This window comes from Hydractinia symbiolongicarpus, chromosome 6 (assembly GCF_029227915.1).
Source record: "Hydractinia symbiolongicarpus strain clone_291-10 chromosome 6, HSymV2.1, whole genome shotgun sequence".
Lineage (NCBI taxonomy): Eukaryota > Metazoa > Cnidaria > Hydrozoa > Anthoathecata > Hydractiniidae > Hydractinia > Hydractinia symbiolongicarpus.
Window position 1 is genome coordinate 21034588 of NC_079880.1, and position 17212 is coordinate 21051799.

The 17212-nt window shown below is 32.0% G+C and overlaps 1 protein-coding gene across 2 annotated transcripts in view; it reads left to right on the plus strand.

Annotated features, from left to right (window-relative positions):
• The first annotated feature begins 630 nt into the window (after positions 1-630).
• LOC130647506 (synaptonemal complex protein 2-like) overlaps positions 631-17212 on the plus strand; it is a 30606-nt gene continuing 14024 nt past the window's right edge. The window contains exons 1-16 of one of the 2 annotated variants that reach the window (XM_057453380.1): positions 631-738; positions 8099-8230; positions 8938-9003; positions 9096-9120; positions 11289-11374; positions 11463-11545; positions 11957-12134; positions 12460-12509; positions 12796-12841; positions 13091-13192; positions 13484-13547; positions 14301-14414; positions 14572-14665; positions 15273-15345; positions 15492-15824; positions 16318-16506. In XM_057453380.1, the coding sequence (XP_057309363.1) occupies positions 652-738; positions 8099-8230; positions 8938-9003; positions 9096-9120; positions 11289-11374; positions 11463-11545; positions 11957-12134; positions 12460-12509; positions 12796-12841; positions 13091-13192; positions 13484-13547; positions 14301-14414; positions 14572-14665; positions 15273-15345; positions 15492-15824; positions 16318-16506 (1722 nt within the window). In that variant the 5' untranslated portion in view covers positions 631-651. Of the gene's footprint in view, positions 739-8098; positions 8231-8937; positions 9004-9095; positions 9121-11288; positions 11375-11462; positions 11546-11956; positions 12135-12459; positions 12510-12795; positions 12842-13090; positions 13193-13483; positions 13548-14300; positions 14415-14571; positions 14666-15272; positions 15346-15491; positions 15825-16317; positions 16507-17212 lie in introns of those variants that run through there. The other variant, XM_057453381.1, reaches the window with a different exon arrangement.

The following is a 17212-nucleotide window of genomic DNA, read 5'->3' on the forward strand; positions in this document are numbered from 1 at the left end:
GAACCGTAGGCTGGTTTTCTTGTGTAAAACCTGGTTACCAATGACGAAGGGGCCAGGCAATAGAGATTCATGTCTAGGTAGTCTTTTAACTAAGTCTGGAGTTGCTAGAATTAGCTAGGATGGTCAGGTTGGCTATAAATAGCCTGCTCCTGGATTAAAAGGACCAGAAAACTATTCAATAATTCTGAGATCTGAACAAATGGAAGTGTTCGACCAAGACAGAAATCTATCAGCCGTTTTGTCTGACGAAGGTTCAAATAGAGCTATGGATATGTTCAACCAAACTGGAAATGTTGCAGAGATTTTGTCTGACGAGTCTCCAAAAATTATTTTGAGGGCTGCCTCCAAAGAAGTTTTTTAGGAATCACATGCCTACTATCTTTCATTGCACCCCTCAATAGAACTCAGGTGTGCGATGTTTGTCACACGCCATAGCAACTTTAGTACTGTGACCTACCACACGCCAGTCATTTTATTCATGACCAGGCCTATATTGCACATTTTTCTCTAATAGAGAAAGATTGTAAAAAGGGTCTTGGAACTTAAGACACGAGTTTTTAAATTGTTTCAAAATGACAAAATTACCTGCACCCAATGCATTTAAATCTGATTATTTGTTTATTCTTTTAGTTTATTAACCAAGAAAAAAATATGGAGAGACTTTTTCAGGCAGCTGAATCTGATGTATTGCATCCAGATGAACTTCTTTTCAGAGAATTAAACAAAGTTTTTACAAAGGTAGTTATAAATTACACTTCATTTGTATGTTTGAACATTAAATTTAAACAAGAAAACTTAGGCGGGTTAGATAAACGTTGTCTCCAGGCTGATAAATGTCACCTCTTGGGCTTTTGTACTGTGTTATATTGACAGGATAGCTTTGTAATTATGCCTTCTGGAACATTTTCCACTGTATATCATACTCTCAGAACAGTCTTGGGAAATAGGTTGAGTGTATATTTGTGCTATGGAAACGTGGAGATAAAGCAAGGTTGGGGGAAGCATTTAACATTTAGTCTAAAAAACTATTTAATCCAAAAGTACAATCTTCTTTCTCCACAATAGAAGACCAGTTATTTTAAAGGAGACAAGCAAACCAAAATCTTATTTTTAAAAAACAAAAATTGTGGATAGTGCAATACCTGTTATTACAAGAGTTTGGGACAATAGTTATATGGATGGACTTTCACAACAGTGTAAGACAATAGGAATAACAGCTATAATAGCTATAGTGGTACAAAACAAAAGATCATGTGGTGTTGACAACAGAACACTTGTACATAATCATGGCTTTATGTAAAACCACTGCAAAATAAAAGAATTGTGCAGAGCAGTGGAAAATATTTATAAATGTATTTAAAAGCTAGAGTTGTGATGCAATAACAAAAATTACAGCATGCTATGCATAGAAGTATATTTCTCTTGTTTTGTGTGGTGAGGATGCGTGTGTTTCCAACTTTACCCTTAAGACGTCTCTCGTGGAAACGTCACCCTCTCAACGAATTTCATGGAAACGCCTACCGCTCAGTAACCCTTGTGGAATCACTTGCATCTCAGTAAATGTCGTGAAAAGTGACTCTCGTGAAATCACACTTACTCTCAGCAAATCTAGTGGAAGTTAATAGTTCACTGTCTACTGACTTTCTTTGTTTCCAGATAAACTCATATAGGAAGTATGTTGTGTGTGTGCTATTTATGAACTGAAGGTCAGGACATCATTAAGTTGTATATCGCAGAGGTCGCCAGTGACATGCTTTAAAAATGCTTGTCATGGGCACAGTTCAACATGAAGCAGAACTGTACAGGAGACTCAATCGATTGCAGAACATCTCTCTTCACATAACTAAGGGCAGGACTGACTTATTGCCTGCTGTGTCGTGTGGGGCAGAGAAGTTCTTCCATATACAGTTTTTTTTATTATTATACGAATCGAATGGTACCATGGTATTTCTTGTAACATGTCAACAGGTGCAATAGAAATACACACGCATATACGCGCATGTTTTTAAAACTTGGACAAAATAAAAATTAATTCTTTGTTAATTTTTTTTTCATTGATGTTGAAAATGAGTTGTTGCTTTTTAAAAATTTCACAAAATTACATCAGCAATTTTTTTGCTAATGCATCTACAGCATCTTCGTATTTAAAGTCCTGAGGTATAAAAGGATGTTGGCCTTATATTATAGAGCTTAAAAAGTTAGCTAACAAGTCTTTTTAAATTTTTTAAGAAGCTCTTTTCGTTCTCAACATATTCACATTTAAAGGTTACCTCCCGTGAAAAAATTTCAGATTTAATTATCCTGCATGAATTATGATGTCATATTTCAGTAATAGCAAATTTAGACATTTTCTTTCATCAGTAATTTTAGACCTGTTAAGGAATGTGCATTCAAACTTTATCAATGCATAGATATTATAAAGGTTAATTGATTAACATAATTTTTTTGCCAAAATGACACTCGCTAGCTCGTCCCAAGCCTCTTAATTTTTTGCTGACAACTCAATAACTCCGGATCTGCAACTTGGTTTGCAATCAAATTTTGTGGGTAAACTTGTATAAGCCCTATATGCAGTGCCTTAAGAGCCTTGGGTAAGGAGAACACTAGTGGTCATGCCCTGTGACCATTAATTACACTGGCTTGTATTTGGATAAACATTGGGTTTCTACTGACATTAATGTACATAAAAACAAAAATTAAATATTAAAAAGGGGTGGGTGGGTGAGCAGACCAAACTGTCAACAATGAATGATAGGGGGAACTAGTTGACTTTAGCTGCTTCTATTTATTGACTATGACAGTTAAGGTAGGCGACGCAATCTGGGAGCCTGGATCTACCACAGTTTTGGGCAGCACCTTTAGAGCCTTAGATAAGGAGAACACTAGTGTCCATGCCCTGTTACCACCCCTTACACTGGCTTGTACTTGGATAAACAATGGACTTCTACTGACACTAGAGTACTGGATGCTATAGTTAGGCCTCTGAGCAGGTATAAGTGCTAGCTTCAGCAACAGCAATTAAATGTAGGTTCACCGCCATATAGTTACATAAAGCTATGTAGTTATCATGAAGATGCAAGAAAAATCAACATTTTTGTAAGTATAACAGTCACTATGGACTTCAACATCATTTCCTACTTCAACATATTTAATATGAAAGTTGATATTACATGCAATTCTTTAATACAGACAAAGTTGATGCCTTTCAAATCTGATAAAATAACATTTTTATAAATAGTTTAATTAGTTTATTTAACATTTGTTAAGATATAAAATTATTTTATCACTCTTCATAAATTTATTCATCTTTCTATTCTATATATATGTACTTATACGCCAATTAGTGTGCTGAGTTCGAATAACATTATGACATTTATATTTCTCTCAAATCTAATTTAGTTGTCATATTAAATAAAATATAAATGACTACATGACATATTTTGCTGACTGGCTTTGTGCTACACCAGAAGACACAATCTTTATTTACAACGTGGCTTTGTGCCATGTTTGAAGATATAACATAGTGTGTTCTAGCACAAATGTGATGCATTGGTTGTACGTACCTAAGATAATAAGCTTGAATTAGTATCAAATATTTAATAACATATCTGCTGAGAACATTCCAGTAGCAAAAAATCCAAAATTATTACTAAATATTGAAATGACAATAAAAAAAAGAATATGATAGCAAAAAATAGACATTTTCACAAGCTAGGGAGTGCTAGGATAAGGCAACCTATTTTCAGAATTAGTTTAACTGCATCATAGTCCTCAAAATAAATTGATACAGCATAATTATAAATCATTAAAGGTGTAATTAACAATTAAATTAATTAACCTAATGTTTAAATCTTTAAATACCAGTTAAAATCTTGCTGCCGATGAATTGCCTCCAGTAGTTAGTATAGAAAGTTGTAATACAAGAATGTTGACTTTCATCAGCACTTACTAAATGTCAATACTGAACAATAATGACATTATTCTAGGCAACTTTAACATCAACACTTTGGCTCGTATTGCAGGTTTTGTCTAAATATACACAAATTGTTACTGAACTTACACAGATTTCCAGGTTTCCAGGTCTTTGTTGGACCATGTTTACATCCAGAAACAATTGTATGAATAATTATAATTATGAATAATTATGCTGTATCAATTTATTTTGATGTGGGTTAAATAAAAGATGTTGGCAACTGTTCTGCAGCAGCGATCTACATGTGATCAGAAAAATTGACCAGATTATTATTTGTATGAGCATTTAAAAATCGAAATTGTATGAATCTGTATATTGAACCCTAATATATGAGTTCCATATCACTGTCTAACAGGAATCCACCTAGGAAAAAGGACAATGGCAAAATAGGTTGTTTTAGGTGTTTTGCTGATGTCAGCAGTGCATATACAAAAAATATTTCTGCGTTTTGGTAGATAAAATTCTTAAATCCTTATCTTCTTAGGCGTTGTAAAAAACATCCTATGATCCTATACGTTATTTTGATCAGCGTTTCAAGCTCCTCACAATAGATGCTACTGGTTCTAAGATTCTAAGAATAATTTTTATGTGTATGAATAGGACACTGCTGACATCATCAAAATTCAAGTGTTGTTCTCTTTTCCATTGTTCTTTTGCCTAAGTGAATTTTTATACAGGCCTTATCTGATCTTATTTAGCCGAGTATTTATTTAAACTTTGCAATTACAGTGACTTGTTAAAGATTCAAATTATGAGCTTCTGTTACTTGATGGTACGTTAGATGGTGAAGCAGGTATTGTTATCCAGATGAAAAGTTGAAAGTGGTGGGGACATTTGGAAACTAATGGCGGAGGATAATTTGGTAAGAAAATGAAGAGTTCCTGTGGAAAAGCTAAGATTGAGACCAAATAAGACTTCGCAGAAGGTAATAGGGACAGACTTTATGCAGAAAAAATTCAGTTTAGAACTAACACAGTCTAGATTAGATTAATGACGGTGACAGTAGTGGTGACGAATGCTACCAAAACCACGTTTCAAGATGCCCTAGTCATAAGGAGTGAGGCGATCAAAACTATCATTCCACTGATAAAAAGATTGTTTCTCATCTTGTCTTACCAACAACGACATATTTCAAAGTATGATGTGGGTGGATCCACAAAACTAGGAAGAAGATCAAACCAAAAATGGAGTAAGAGCAATATAGACATTGTTCACCAAATTCAAAATCACTACCTGAAGGAGCCGGTTTTGAGAAAGACAAAGTATTTAATGAATGGAAGGCTGTACAAACATTAGAAAAAACGCAATACAAAGCTTTTAAGGATACGATTCTTGAGGAATCAAAAGAAATATCCAAACATTTTAATGCTGGTTGAGCACGTAATATGTATGTCTTCCTCAAACAGTGCTGTCAGAGTTTTTAGCACTTTAACAACTTTTGCTTTCGGATCGACGTTTGAGTATGAAGACGTCATGATAACGCCAGAAAACAACACTATTTAGATGGAGACAGAGAAAGAGGAAATACTCGAAGCTGCAGTGGAAAAGCACATGTCGAAACGAAGGACAACAAAACTTGCACATAACTCCCCAGAGAAAACACCCCGAGTTACAGTAGCAATCTCTGATGAAAGTCACTTGCTTGTTTTTAAGAGTGATGCAGCAAGTCGTTTGTGTTGTTTGAAAATTATACAGAGTGTACTAATGATGTTTTGAAAGTTATACAGCAAGTTATAATTGCGCTGTTTAGATATTGATAGCAAATTATTCTCCTCCCACCTGAAATTAAATGTTAAAAAATTCAGTTTTCTTTTAATGTTTTTGCACATTCTTATAAGAAAATCTAAATGTAGGTACCAAATCTTTATACAGACTAGAGTTTAGTTTCTGTCTTCTCTATTTTAGCAAAAGCAGCTAATTTTGTTATGAATCTAATATTTTTCGCTTGCAGCCCTTTTTTGTTTGAGTTAAAAAAAGTACTATTATAACGCACCGCACATTTTAGTTTCTTCGCAACAAATTACCTGCTTTTTAAAACATGGCAAAATTAGTGTTGCTGTATGTGAGTTCTATGTTTACTTGAGAGAAAAAAATAGAACAAAATTGAGCACACGCCATCGCACGCCATTGAAAATTATGCCATGCGAACATCGCACACCTTAGATGGTTAAAAAGAATCATGACGTGCGAAGCTCGCACGCCAGCATTTTTCTTTCTGACGAGGCCTAATGATTGCTTGCACAAAGATACGTGAAATACGTTACACCTGTATTTCTATCTTTAAAATTTAATTATTTTTCTAAATTGTGCTGTTATTTTTTGTCCACATACGACGTTTTCTTGAAATTGTAGTTGCTGAAGTAATAACTGCAACAGCAGCGAGTTCAATTTCGTGTTTGCTCTCTGAAAAAATTTTTCAAAAAAATATATCAAAAATCTTTTTTTGTATCACTATCACCTGTCAAGTTTCCATTTTATTTTAATACTCAATATAAATTGACAAATTGAATGCGATTAATTAGATCGTGCATCATCGCCTTAGACGAAAATAAAATGTTAGTATGATTTTGTCTGCCAAAATTATGTAACTTTTTGTATGTTTAGGATGCAATTGTTGAAAGTAAAATAAAGAACATTACGAACAAACATTAACTTTAAAATTGCTGTTGTTTCCCAGAAACTTATGAGGACGGTATCTTATGAAGCTAGGAAATTGCCGTAGTTTGTTATAAATTGATGAAATTAGGTTTTAATTAAATTTGTGTTCAAATTATTAATTAATATACAATGATATAAGAGCATGCTGATGTTAGCAGCAGGAATCCCTCAAGACAACTTTAGATATAGTCACATGATCTGAGACAAGCTTTGAGAATTTAAAAATGGAACATGGAGAATAAAGTTGATTACAGAGCTTTATTTATTTAGCCCTCACACTGAAAAAAAGAATGAATAGAAGTATCAATGTAATATAGCTTTGCATATATGCAATATAAATAATATAAATTAATTATTGTTAGATTCTGCTTTGACTTAATTTCTGTAAATTTTAATAGGAAAAGGAAGCTCACATAAGTGACTAAATTCAAATTCAAAGTCTATTTCCTATCTAGCCTCCAGTGTTGGCTGGTTAAATTGTTCCCCAGCTTCATCAGCACTATGTCATATGTTTTCCAGTAAAGTTTACTATCGCATAACCATCATATTAAGAATTCAACTCTTTCCTGCCCTAAAGGTAGTCACTATGTGAATACTGATTGTAAATGTGATTTCTCTCTTGCATGCAAATTGCAAATTTATATGTTATGTTATGTTAGTAGATAAATATTTTAGTTATGATAACCAGAGTGGGAGGCATGTGAATAAAAGTTTATCTGAGATAAAAATTAAATCGCATCTGTACGGCATACAAAAGCTAAAAATGTGTGTCATTGATAGCACAACAGTAAAATGGAATGACATAGAGCAACTTTGTTACATTGTATGCTGACACACAACCAATAAAATCATTTTTATATTGAATTGTGCAGCAGTTTCTACACCTTTTAAGGCCAAACCAAACAAAACTTTGACATTTTGGAAATATGAGATATTGTAGACCTCATGAAGTGCATTGCTTGCCATTACTATGGCCTTTTATATAATTAATTATTATTTTCTTATATTGGAATTTATACATGGAAACTTATTTTAAACAATTGTATAAAGATAAATGAAAAATAAATGTAGTGTTACTTTTCAAAGGTTGTCTAATTCATTCTTGAAGAATGTTTCAATTGTTATTATTGACTTGTTTGTGGTATGTGAAACTACCACCTATATGGATTAATTCATTTTTGCATTGCTTTCTAAATCAGTAATTTATGATCTCCTTTGTTTATTAAATGATTGACTGATAAATGATGGAAAAACACTAAAATTTGTTATAAAATTAAATCAAACATGGAAGTTAAAACATTGTCTCATTTTTATTAAAACTATAAAAGCTTAAATTTTATTGTGTTATTTAATTTAAAATGCTTCTTATGAAGCTTGAAAATGATGACTGACAATCTGAACTTAGATAGCTTCACAAGTAAGTATGCATAAAATCAATATATCCATTATATAAACTTTTTTTGTCAGGGTCTTTCAAGGGTTGCACCGGAAGCTGTCAAAGCTTGTGTAAAAATCTTCTCTACTCTTGCTGAGCAAGAAGAAAGTGTTGATGTCATGCTGGAATATAAAAACAAACAAATTCTCCATTCACTATTAAAGGTAAATAGAATATTTTTACACCTGTCTGTTATTTAATTTTCAAGTCATGTTTAACTTATAATAAGGGATTGATATTTTACTATTTCAGATAAGTAATACAGGCCATGGATTTGATGTTTATAATTTGTTTATTTGTTTGTTATGATTTTTAACCCAGATTTTAGTTCCTCATCGTACTGTTAGTGAAGTACGTGCATAGGGAAATTCACATTAAATGTTAATAACCAATGTTCGATTACCAATGTGGATGAAATTTGTAGTAGCAAAAATTTTGTTTGCGGTTATAATTTCGTGTTTCCCCTTTTTGATTGCTTTTGGATGGCATGTGTTTTACCTGCCTTTTTTTTATCATATGTGCAGGGTTTGAATTAATGGATGCAAATCGTCATTCGATAGTCACTTTTACTTTTTGAGGGATAAAATTTGCCTACTAAACATAAAATTTGCAGATCATAATGAAATACGGCATATTTCAAGCTTCGAAAGAAAGTTTGTTAAATTTTTTTTAACGAAATATGGCTGTTTTCAAGCTTTATAAAAAAGGCTTTTTAACTATGTTATAATAAAAATGTAGGGATGTTTAGACTGAAAACTATTTTTTGACAGCTGAATAAGCTCTCTATTTTGGACATCCTTCTGTCTCTATAAGTCTAATCCATTGTTTTCAAAGAAAAATGAATACATCTATATAATATATATACCTTTAGAATTTCAATGAAGTTAAAAAGGAGAAGAACTTTGACATATTGGAAGATATTTTAGACATGTTGCATGTATGTATTTTTTTTGTTGAAAGTTGTGAGTGTACTTTTTATGCATCCGTTCAGTTCTGTCAGGATATTTAAATTATTTTTTGGTGTTACAGGTAATAGTGGAAACATCAGAAAATGGTAAGTAAAAATGTATCATTTAATTAGAATTTTATTAAGGCTTTAAAGTCATATAATGTGTAATTGTGTAAATATAGGATATCACGTTTTTGGCTTCAAAACAGCCTCTCATGTTAATACTCCTATTTTTGTCTATAATACAGGCTGATTTCATGTTAAGAATGCACAAAATAATCTAGTGTGAAATAGCAAATGCAAATATTTTTAATGGCTAACATGTTTTCTCTACATAACAATATAAAATTTTCCTGTAACCAGATTTGATTTCATGTACCCACCCTTGTTTTCTCAGTTCGTTTTTGGCAAACCCAGTTTTCTGATGTTAATTCCCTCCATTCCCTCTTATTTAAAAAGCAGGCGTTCACAAAACAAATGGACCCCTTTTTTTCTGTTGGTTTTTTTTGTTATCACAGACAGTGCCTCCCTCCCCATGAGAATGAACTTATTTTTTTAATACTCCCAAATGCAATATATTTTGAGAGACTTTTTTTAGTCTCATAGTTAATTTGTTCATAAAATTATTGGAATAATGGTTACTTTCAAAAATTGTACATATTTTTCCTCTATTTATATTAGACACAAACATTTTGAACTTAGGACTTAGAATTTGAGGTTATTTGGTTAGAACAAAACCTTAAACTTTGACGTCAACATGGCCTAATTTCTCAATTTTCTCGATCTTTGCTGGTTGTCGCGTTAATTGCTCCATAAAACAGATAATGCAGAAACTACAACTAGCGCAAATTTAATGTTTCTCATTCACTCAACACATCTCCCTAAGTAAAACTTTTACAGCCTTTCGACTGCGGAGCATTTTTTAGGCAATGTTGTTTTGGAAAAATCCACTTAGGTAGAAGAACAATGGAAAAAATATAGTTTGTTTTAAGAGTTTTGCTGACGGTCCTAAGGCCTTTGAGCAAGCACTATTTGAAATTCCTTTTCCCAGAGTCTCCATAAGCATACAGCGTTAGTCAGGTTTCTTAGTCATCAAAGCTAAATTTTGGTTGTTTAGTAAAAATAGGATAGTCTTTAATTTTAAGCATAAAAATAACCCTACATTTTTAATATTGGGGGGGGGGGGGCTATATAAAAAAAATTACACTATAAATTTCGCATCATATAGTGGCTACCCGAGGTGGTGCCCCCATGATGGGTGCCGAATGTGAAATTTTTAAATTTTACTTCTCTACATTGGCAGAAAATGCCCTTCCAGACGTTAAACGATCTCATGGTTCAATGTAAAAAATCACGATGAATGTTTCGATATTTTATGTAATTTAGAAAGCTGCATTGTTTAATTGGCATCAAAATTTAGATAAAAATTTCCATCCAAACCAAAAGGTAGAAAGAAATACATATTTACATTACACGACTACAATAATATAAAAAAATGATAAGAACACTAGAAATTTTAAGGGTGATGGCACTTTTTAGGAAATTTACATCGCATTTGGACTTTTTAAAATGTTCTACCAGCCCCCTTAACACATTCAGTGATTTTTATAATAATGATCTATGGGAAGGATCCGAATATTCCTGAACAACTTTCTCTATTTTTAAGTTTGTTAGCTACTTCATATTATCAGTATATGATTTGTGAATATGCAATACCATCAAATTATTCATTCGTGTATCAGTGGTTGTAGCTTGAAGGTAATTTTATGCGGTTTAAAGCTGAAAAACATCGTTCGCTAGCAGCATTTGTAGCAGGCATAACTAACATCAGTTTTCCCACTTTGAGAACTTCAAACAAAAGTAGCTTTCTTGGGTTTATCTAAGAAGGTAACCCAAGGAAACTAAGGGTTTACCAAGAGAACTAACTCTGTCTCTCCTCTCTCTCTTTCTTTCTTTTTTTTTTTCTTTCTTTTTTTCTCTCTTTCTCTCTCTATTTCTTTCTTTTTTTTCTTAGTAGAAAAATTATTTGGGGGGCCTGTGCCCCCTCCCCTGCCTGACGTCAACAATTTATCACGTGACCAAAACTAAAAATTTTACCGCCATTTTAATTATCTTATGTCAGTTAACATTTGTGCCAAATATTTTTCAAAAGTAGATCATGAAATGTAGGGGTAGGGCATTTTTGCCACCCCTCTCCCCCTCAACCTTTGACGGAGTCACTCAGACCCCAACAAAAATAGGGAAGCGTCACTTACTGTATTTTCTTTTTTTAGGTCAAAAGAGTTGCTTTCAACTTGTTGACTCACTTGTATGTTTTATCCTGCATCAGGAAACCTGGAGCTTCTCCATACAAGTTGAGGTTTGTATATTATTCCACCATTTCTATGAATGAAAAAATCTTCAGCTTTCTTTTTACAGATTATATTTTTTCATTATATTTCCCATAGTCTTCGAAACTTTTAAATCTCTTTCTTGAAAACTGTGATGACACATCTAACATGAAAGAATCAGATAAAATTCAAGAATTTATGTAAGTACAATTTTCATAGAGGAACCTTAATTACATGCAATGCATTTTTCATTTCACACTAAAATGTTTTTTCTTTTTTTTGACCTGTTTTGATTTATGCCCACTAGATTTAAAAAAACAAGGATACCTATTGTAAATACTGATTTGTTAGTTAACTTTCCTTTTTGCCTAAAATCTTTGATGTATTCTTATTCCCTTCAGTCTGACTGAGGAAGCAAAAACGTGAATTTGGCTAAGTAAGCAAAAAGCAAAAAGTTATTTAGCCTAAAAGTTATAAATTCACTGCAATGACTTCAAAAATTATAATTCCACCAATAGTGCCAATGTAGTTTTGTGAAATAAAAATTAGCAGAAAAGGTTTGGTATTTTTATTCTCACACTTGTAGTATGTAAATTTATTATTTATTTTAGAAAAAACTTTGGAAGTTCTATATCAAGTGCTGGAGATTACGAATTGCAAGCAACTATTATGGAAGCACTTTTTCGTGTTGTTACTGTTGATGAAAAAAAATCTTTAGCTCCAAGTTGGTTTTCTGGTGCAGATTTAATAAATGCTTTTTTGGCGATTAGAAATGAAGAATTTGAAACAGTAAGCTTTACTATACACAGGTGTACAACGTTTCTGATTCACATTGATATGTAGCAATTAGTGACGCTGGTAATTAAACATTTTTTGGTGACACAAAAGAGATTAAACAAGGAAGGTTGTATGTTGTGTCTTGTTTATAAATAAGGCAGCTGCTAGGCATTCTATTTTAAAGAATGAAATAATTTAGGGAATTTTTTGACTTAAAATTTTGGAGTCAAGCTGTTCAGAAAGTACTGTAATTTTTTTTGTAGTTCTGTTGTTTACATGGTTAAGTTGTATAATCATTAACGTATTATATTGCAACAACCCATTTATTTTATTTTAGGATTGTCGGAGATTTTTAAATTTATTGAATAATAGTATGAAGGAGAAAAGGTAAAATAAACTATGTTTTTTTATCTTTATTTGACATGACAACTTGATTAATTCCCAAGGCTAGGAAAACTTTAAAAAAAGTGTGTAGTCATTTAGTATTATTAGTCACTCCAGTTATGTTTAGGCTGCGTAACTATTTTATAATTTTAAAATTACCTTCATAACAAAAAAAGTTAGAAATTTGATTTTCATATTTTAATACTTAATTTGAACCCTGTATAATTCAGTGCAATTTCAAGTAGTTATTTAGATTTGCAGTAACAAAAGAATATAACATTGTGTTTAGAGTGTTTACATTTGCAGTAGTATGTGTTACATTAGGAAGGTATCAGGTAGAGACTTTATAAACTTATTTTTGAGCGTAATTAGTTGATATTGATACTACTGAGAACTTAGTTGGTTACCTGCTTTTATACTACGTTTTGCATTACAAACTGAAAAGTTTATGTATTCAGTAAGAAGGTACTGGCATCAGCTAAATTAGAAAGATAAATAACCTAGCTTATGCAGTTCTATTTTATAAGTTAATTTGCAGAACTGCTATGTTAGCTGTTCACTGACCATCATCTTCACTGTTTTAGCTTCATCAACCTTGTGATGGACGAGTGACAGATTTTTGGCTTGATTTTAATTTGAGAAGTCAGTCAATATCAACCTTTGTGAATGATGACAGTTGTGACAAGGTAGGTTATTGTGACTGTTGTTTATTTTAAAGTGTAGCTCATGGTAAAATGAACACTATATTAGAATAAAAGGTGCAAGTCAAATTAAATTAGTTTAATTTATGTTTACTTCAAAGTTATAAAAGAGGAGCTTGAAATTCATGTTTTCACATCACACATTGATAGATAACAGAAGTTTAACTGCAACCTTTAATATGTTATTAGTAGTCAAGTGTTTTATTTACAAACCTGAATAACATTGGTCATATATCTTAGCACAAAGCTCGAATTAGGTTTATTATTTTTAACTAGGAAAATGCAGAGTGGGAAATGATCTGTATCAAGAAAGATTTTGTGAAGGATTTTCGAGTTAATGGTAGGATTACCCACCCATATGTCATTAAATCCCTGTTTTATTAACAATGTCAGTAATGTTCTAATGTAATTTTGTTTTTAACCTATAGCTTGAATTTTTTTACGTCGGCAATAAAACTGAAGTACAAGTCTCATTGACATACCTTCCCTGGTGAACTTCGTTAAGTCAATAGATCATTGCGAACGAATTTTAAAATGAACTTAAAGATCAGGGCATCATTACGTTGCATATCACAGAGGTCGCCGGTGACATGCTTTGAAATGCTTGTTACAGGCACAATTCAACATGAAGCAAAACTGTACATGTGACTAAATTGTTAGAGTCTTCACAAAACATCTCCTTTCACAAAACCAAGGGCAGGGATGACTTATTGCCTGCTGTGCCGTGTGGAAAAAAGAACTTATGGACTTCTTTCTAATAAGATATACAATTTTTTTAGATTTATTTTGCAAAATGGCACCACGGTTTTTATGTAGCTTGAATGATTTTAGTGATAATGGCCAAACTTACTGAAAATGGAGTGTAATTATTCTTCAGTGCAATGAGTGGGAGTAGCTCAAATAATACCACAATTGTTGTTTTTTTAAAAATTTCACAACAAAATTACGTTGGCAATATTTTTGCTGACACAACTACGGTATCTTAGTATTTTAAATTACAAAATTTTAAGGGTTGCTTTTATGCATAAATTCTTTTGGTTGTAAAGTTATAACAAATGAAATTGAAATAAATGTTTTTCTTCTTGTTATTTAGTGACTGACGAGAAAACCATTTTATTATTAAAGTTACATGAACCTGCTTGTAACTTAGCACCATTTTGTCCAGATGCACCAGAACATTATGTGAAAATTATTTTTGATTGTAAATGTATCTTTTCTTGTGTGATTAATTCTGTAGGATTCCTAGGTAGCGCTAATTATGAGGGAAACTTTTGTGCTTAAACTTTATAGAACTTTGTTTTTTGTCTGTCCTATGCCTCTATATATTTATGCCTGTATAGTTGTATTCCTTGACCTACTTAAAGGTGATATTTCAAATGCTGTTAAAATGTTATTTGGTGAAATTAAATATGTCGAACTTCCAATATCAAGTCCAAGTGTTTCTTCTACTCCTTCAAGGTATTTACAACCATTTACTGTCACATGTTGTATGTGTCCTTATGTTTGTTGGAATGTAATTGCAATTCTGTAAATTTCTATAAGCATGCAAAATGTTGTGTTAGTAAAACATTATTAATTTGTATGCTATAATCTTAAAGAAAAATTAAATCTTGTCACCACAAGTAGTTATAAACTTACTTTGGAAATAATAAAACACTTACATTTTAAGAATGTTGACCTTGTTGATTGCCATGACAGATTTAAGATCTCCAGTTATTCAACTAGTTGTTAATTTTTGCTAATTTTAGAACAATCTCTTGCCTAATTTTAAGGCCTACATGGACTTTAATAAAGTATTTCTGCAGTCAGAATGACCTCTTACCTCATTTTAATGTTTTCATGGGCTGTAATTAGGTATTTCTTCAATGTGTACTTATTAGAGTGCATTTCTATTGCAACTCCAATGTAGTCTACCTGTAGGGTTTCAACATTACTACATAGGTGATGTGTAGCTAGTTATTGATGTGTGTACGTTTATTTTGTGGAATTTAATGCATTTCAAACACTGTTTATGTGTCTTATTATTGGTAATTTTCATTTTCATCCAAATCTTAGCATATTTTAGATATGGAATTAAAAGAGTTTCATCAGCAATTTCACCTTTAACCGTTCACCAGACTTCATCCCAGTCTTCTGAAGTAAGTATGCACTTTATGCCTCTATCTTCCTGTCCGTCTATCTTTTTGTGTGTCTGTTCGACAAACAAATACTTTTAGTGAGATTATTAGCTGGACTTGTGTGCATAAATTTTATGGAATTAATTTAATGAATATTAAATTTTTAGGATCAACAAATTTCCGATGAAACTGTTTCATCATCTTCTGCAGCAGTAGTCCCTAATACCCTTATTAGTAATAAATCTGAAAGTGCAGATGATGAAAAAGCAGAAAAAACTGTTAATAAAAGTGTCGAAGCAGACGAAAAACCACCTCTTATTGTTCCAGAATCCCAGGAAATTGTAGAAAGTACCACTGACGAGAAAAAGAAAGCATCAAAGCACAACAAGAATGTGAATTCTAGACAAAAAGAAGATAATGTTGATTTCCAAATTGACTTACGTCAAACTCAAGAGTTATCAAAAGAAGAAAAGAAGCCTTTGAAATCTGAATCTAAAAAGGTGCGTTTTAAAAAAAAATTTTCCCTTAAACTTTTACGGTTTCTTGCAAGCATTGTTTGCATACAAAACTTTTCTTTTCATGTTCTGCATTTTCACTTTTTTTGTTTTTCATCACTATATTTATCTTTACACAGCTATTAGGCAAATACAAAGAGGATGACCTAGTTTTAGGAACCTTCAATAGTCATGCATGATGCTACTTATCTTTCTGAAATAAAGGATCTAATGAATGCTGTTTTTCCTTTATCAAAATCCAAGTCATTTGATAAGGCTGGATTTCAAACAAAACAGGGTTTTAAAGAAAAAAAGTAATACTTTTAGTTTGGATCGAAACAGATCAGAACTGAAAATTTCAGTAATCAGATTTTGTGATTTGCAATCTTCCAATCAAATCTGTTGCATTTTTGAGTGGAAATTCTTGCAAGTTCATGTTGATGTAGTTCAGTTTTACAAGGTGTGTTTCCTGATTAATTTAGTTGAGTTTGTTTGTTAGGGTAAGAAATTGTTGAGTACAAACGTCATTGTTTTCCAAGACTCCCCAGATCTTAACTATGAACCAAAACCAGTTGTAGCACCTTCAAAGAAGAAACAGCAGCATAGAAAACCTTCGAAAAAGAAGACAAAATCAATTGGGAAAAGCAATCATTCAGAAAAAGAACTTGCTGCTTTTGATTTCACCATGGTATATATGCACATTTTTATAATGTTGCTGATCTTATTATTACTCTTTTCTTTAAGTAACAAGAATTTTGTGCCTATTTTATAGTAAAAATTGAAAGATAATGAGAAAGCATTATCCTGAAAATTTTATTGAAAACTGACAACCAGAACATGTTCAAATGTTTCAAATGACAAACTCACACCAATTTCTCTTTGCCTACAGAACCGCCATTGCATTTCATTGCACGAATTATGCGATAATAAACGCACAACAGAATCGATCACATTTTTTGCTGGATTCATGTCATCACAGAAAAAATAATAAATGAGGGAGAGCATCTGTAGCTGTGTTTCCATCGTAATGCTTTAATAAATGTATCAAAGTTCCAAGCATGATAAATCAGATAAATCAATTGAAGTTTCTGTGTTATTCTTTATTATTTAAACGTTTTAACTTACTGAAATCAGAGTTCTTTGCAACACTGATCACTTCTTGTTGTTGTTATTGTTTTTGAAGACAGCTTTGCCTTGCTAGCTGTCTTACTTTTTGATTATTTTCCTTTGTTCAAACAGTTAGTCATTTCCTTATGGAGACATTGTCAGATCTAGACAATTAGAATACCTAAATTTTCAGAATTTCCCCTTTTATGCTCTAAATTTAATTATCTCCATAGTGCTTCAACTATCTTTAACTATCACAATGAGCATTCTCCCCTGTTGGGTTTTGT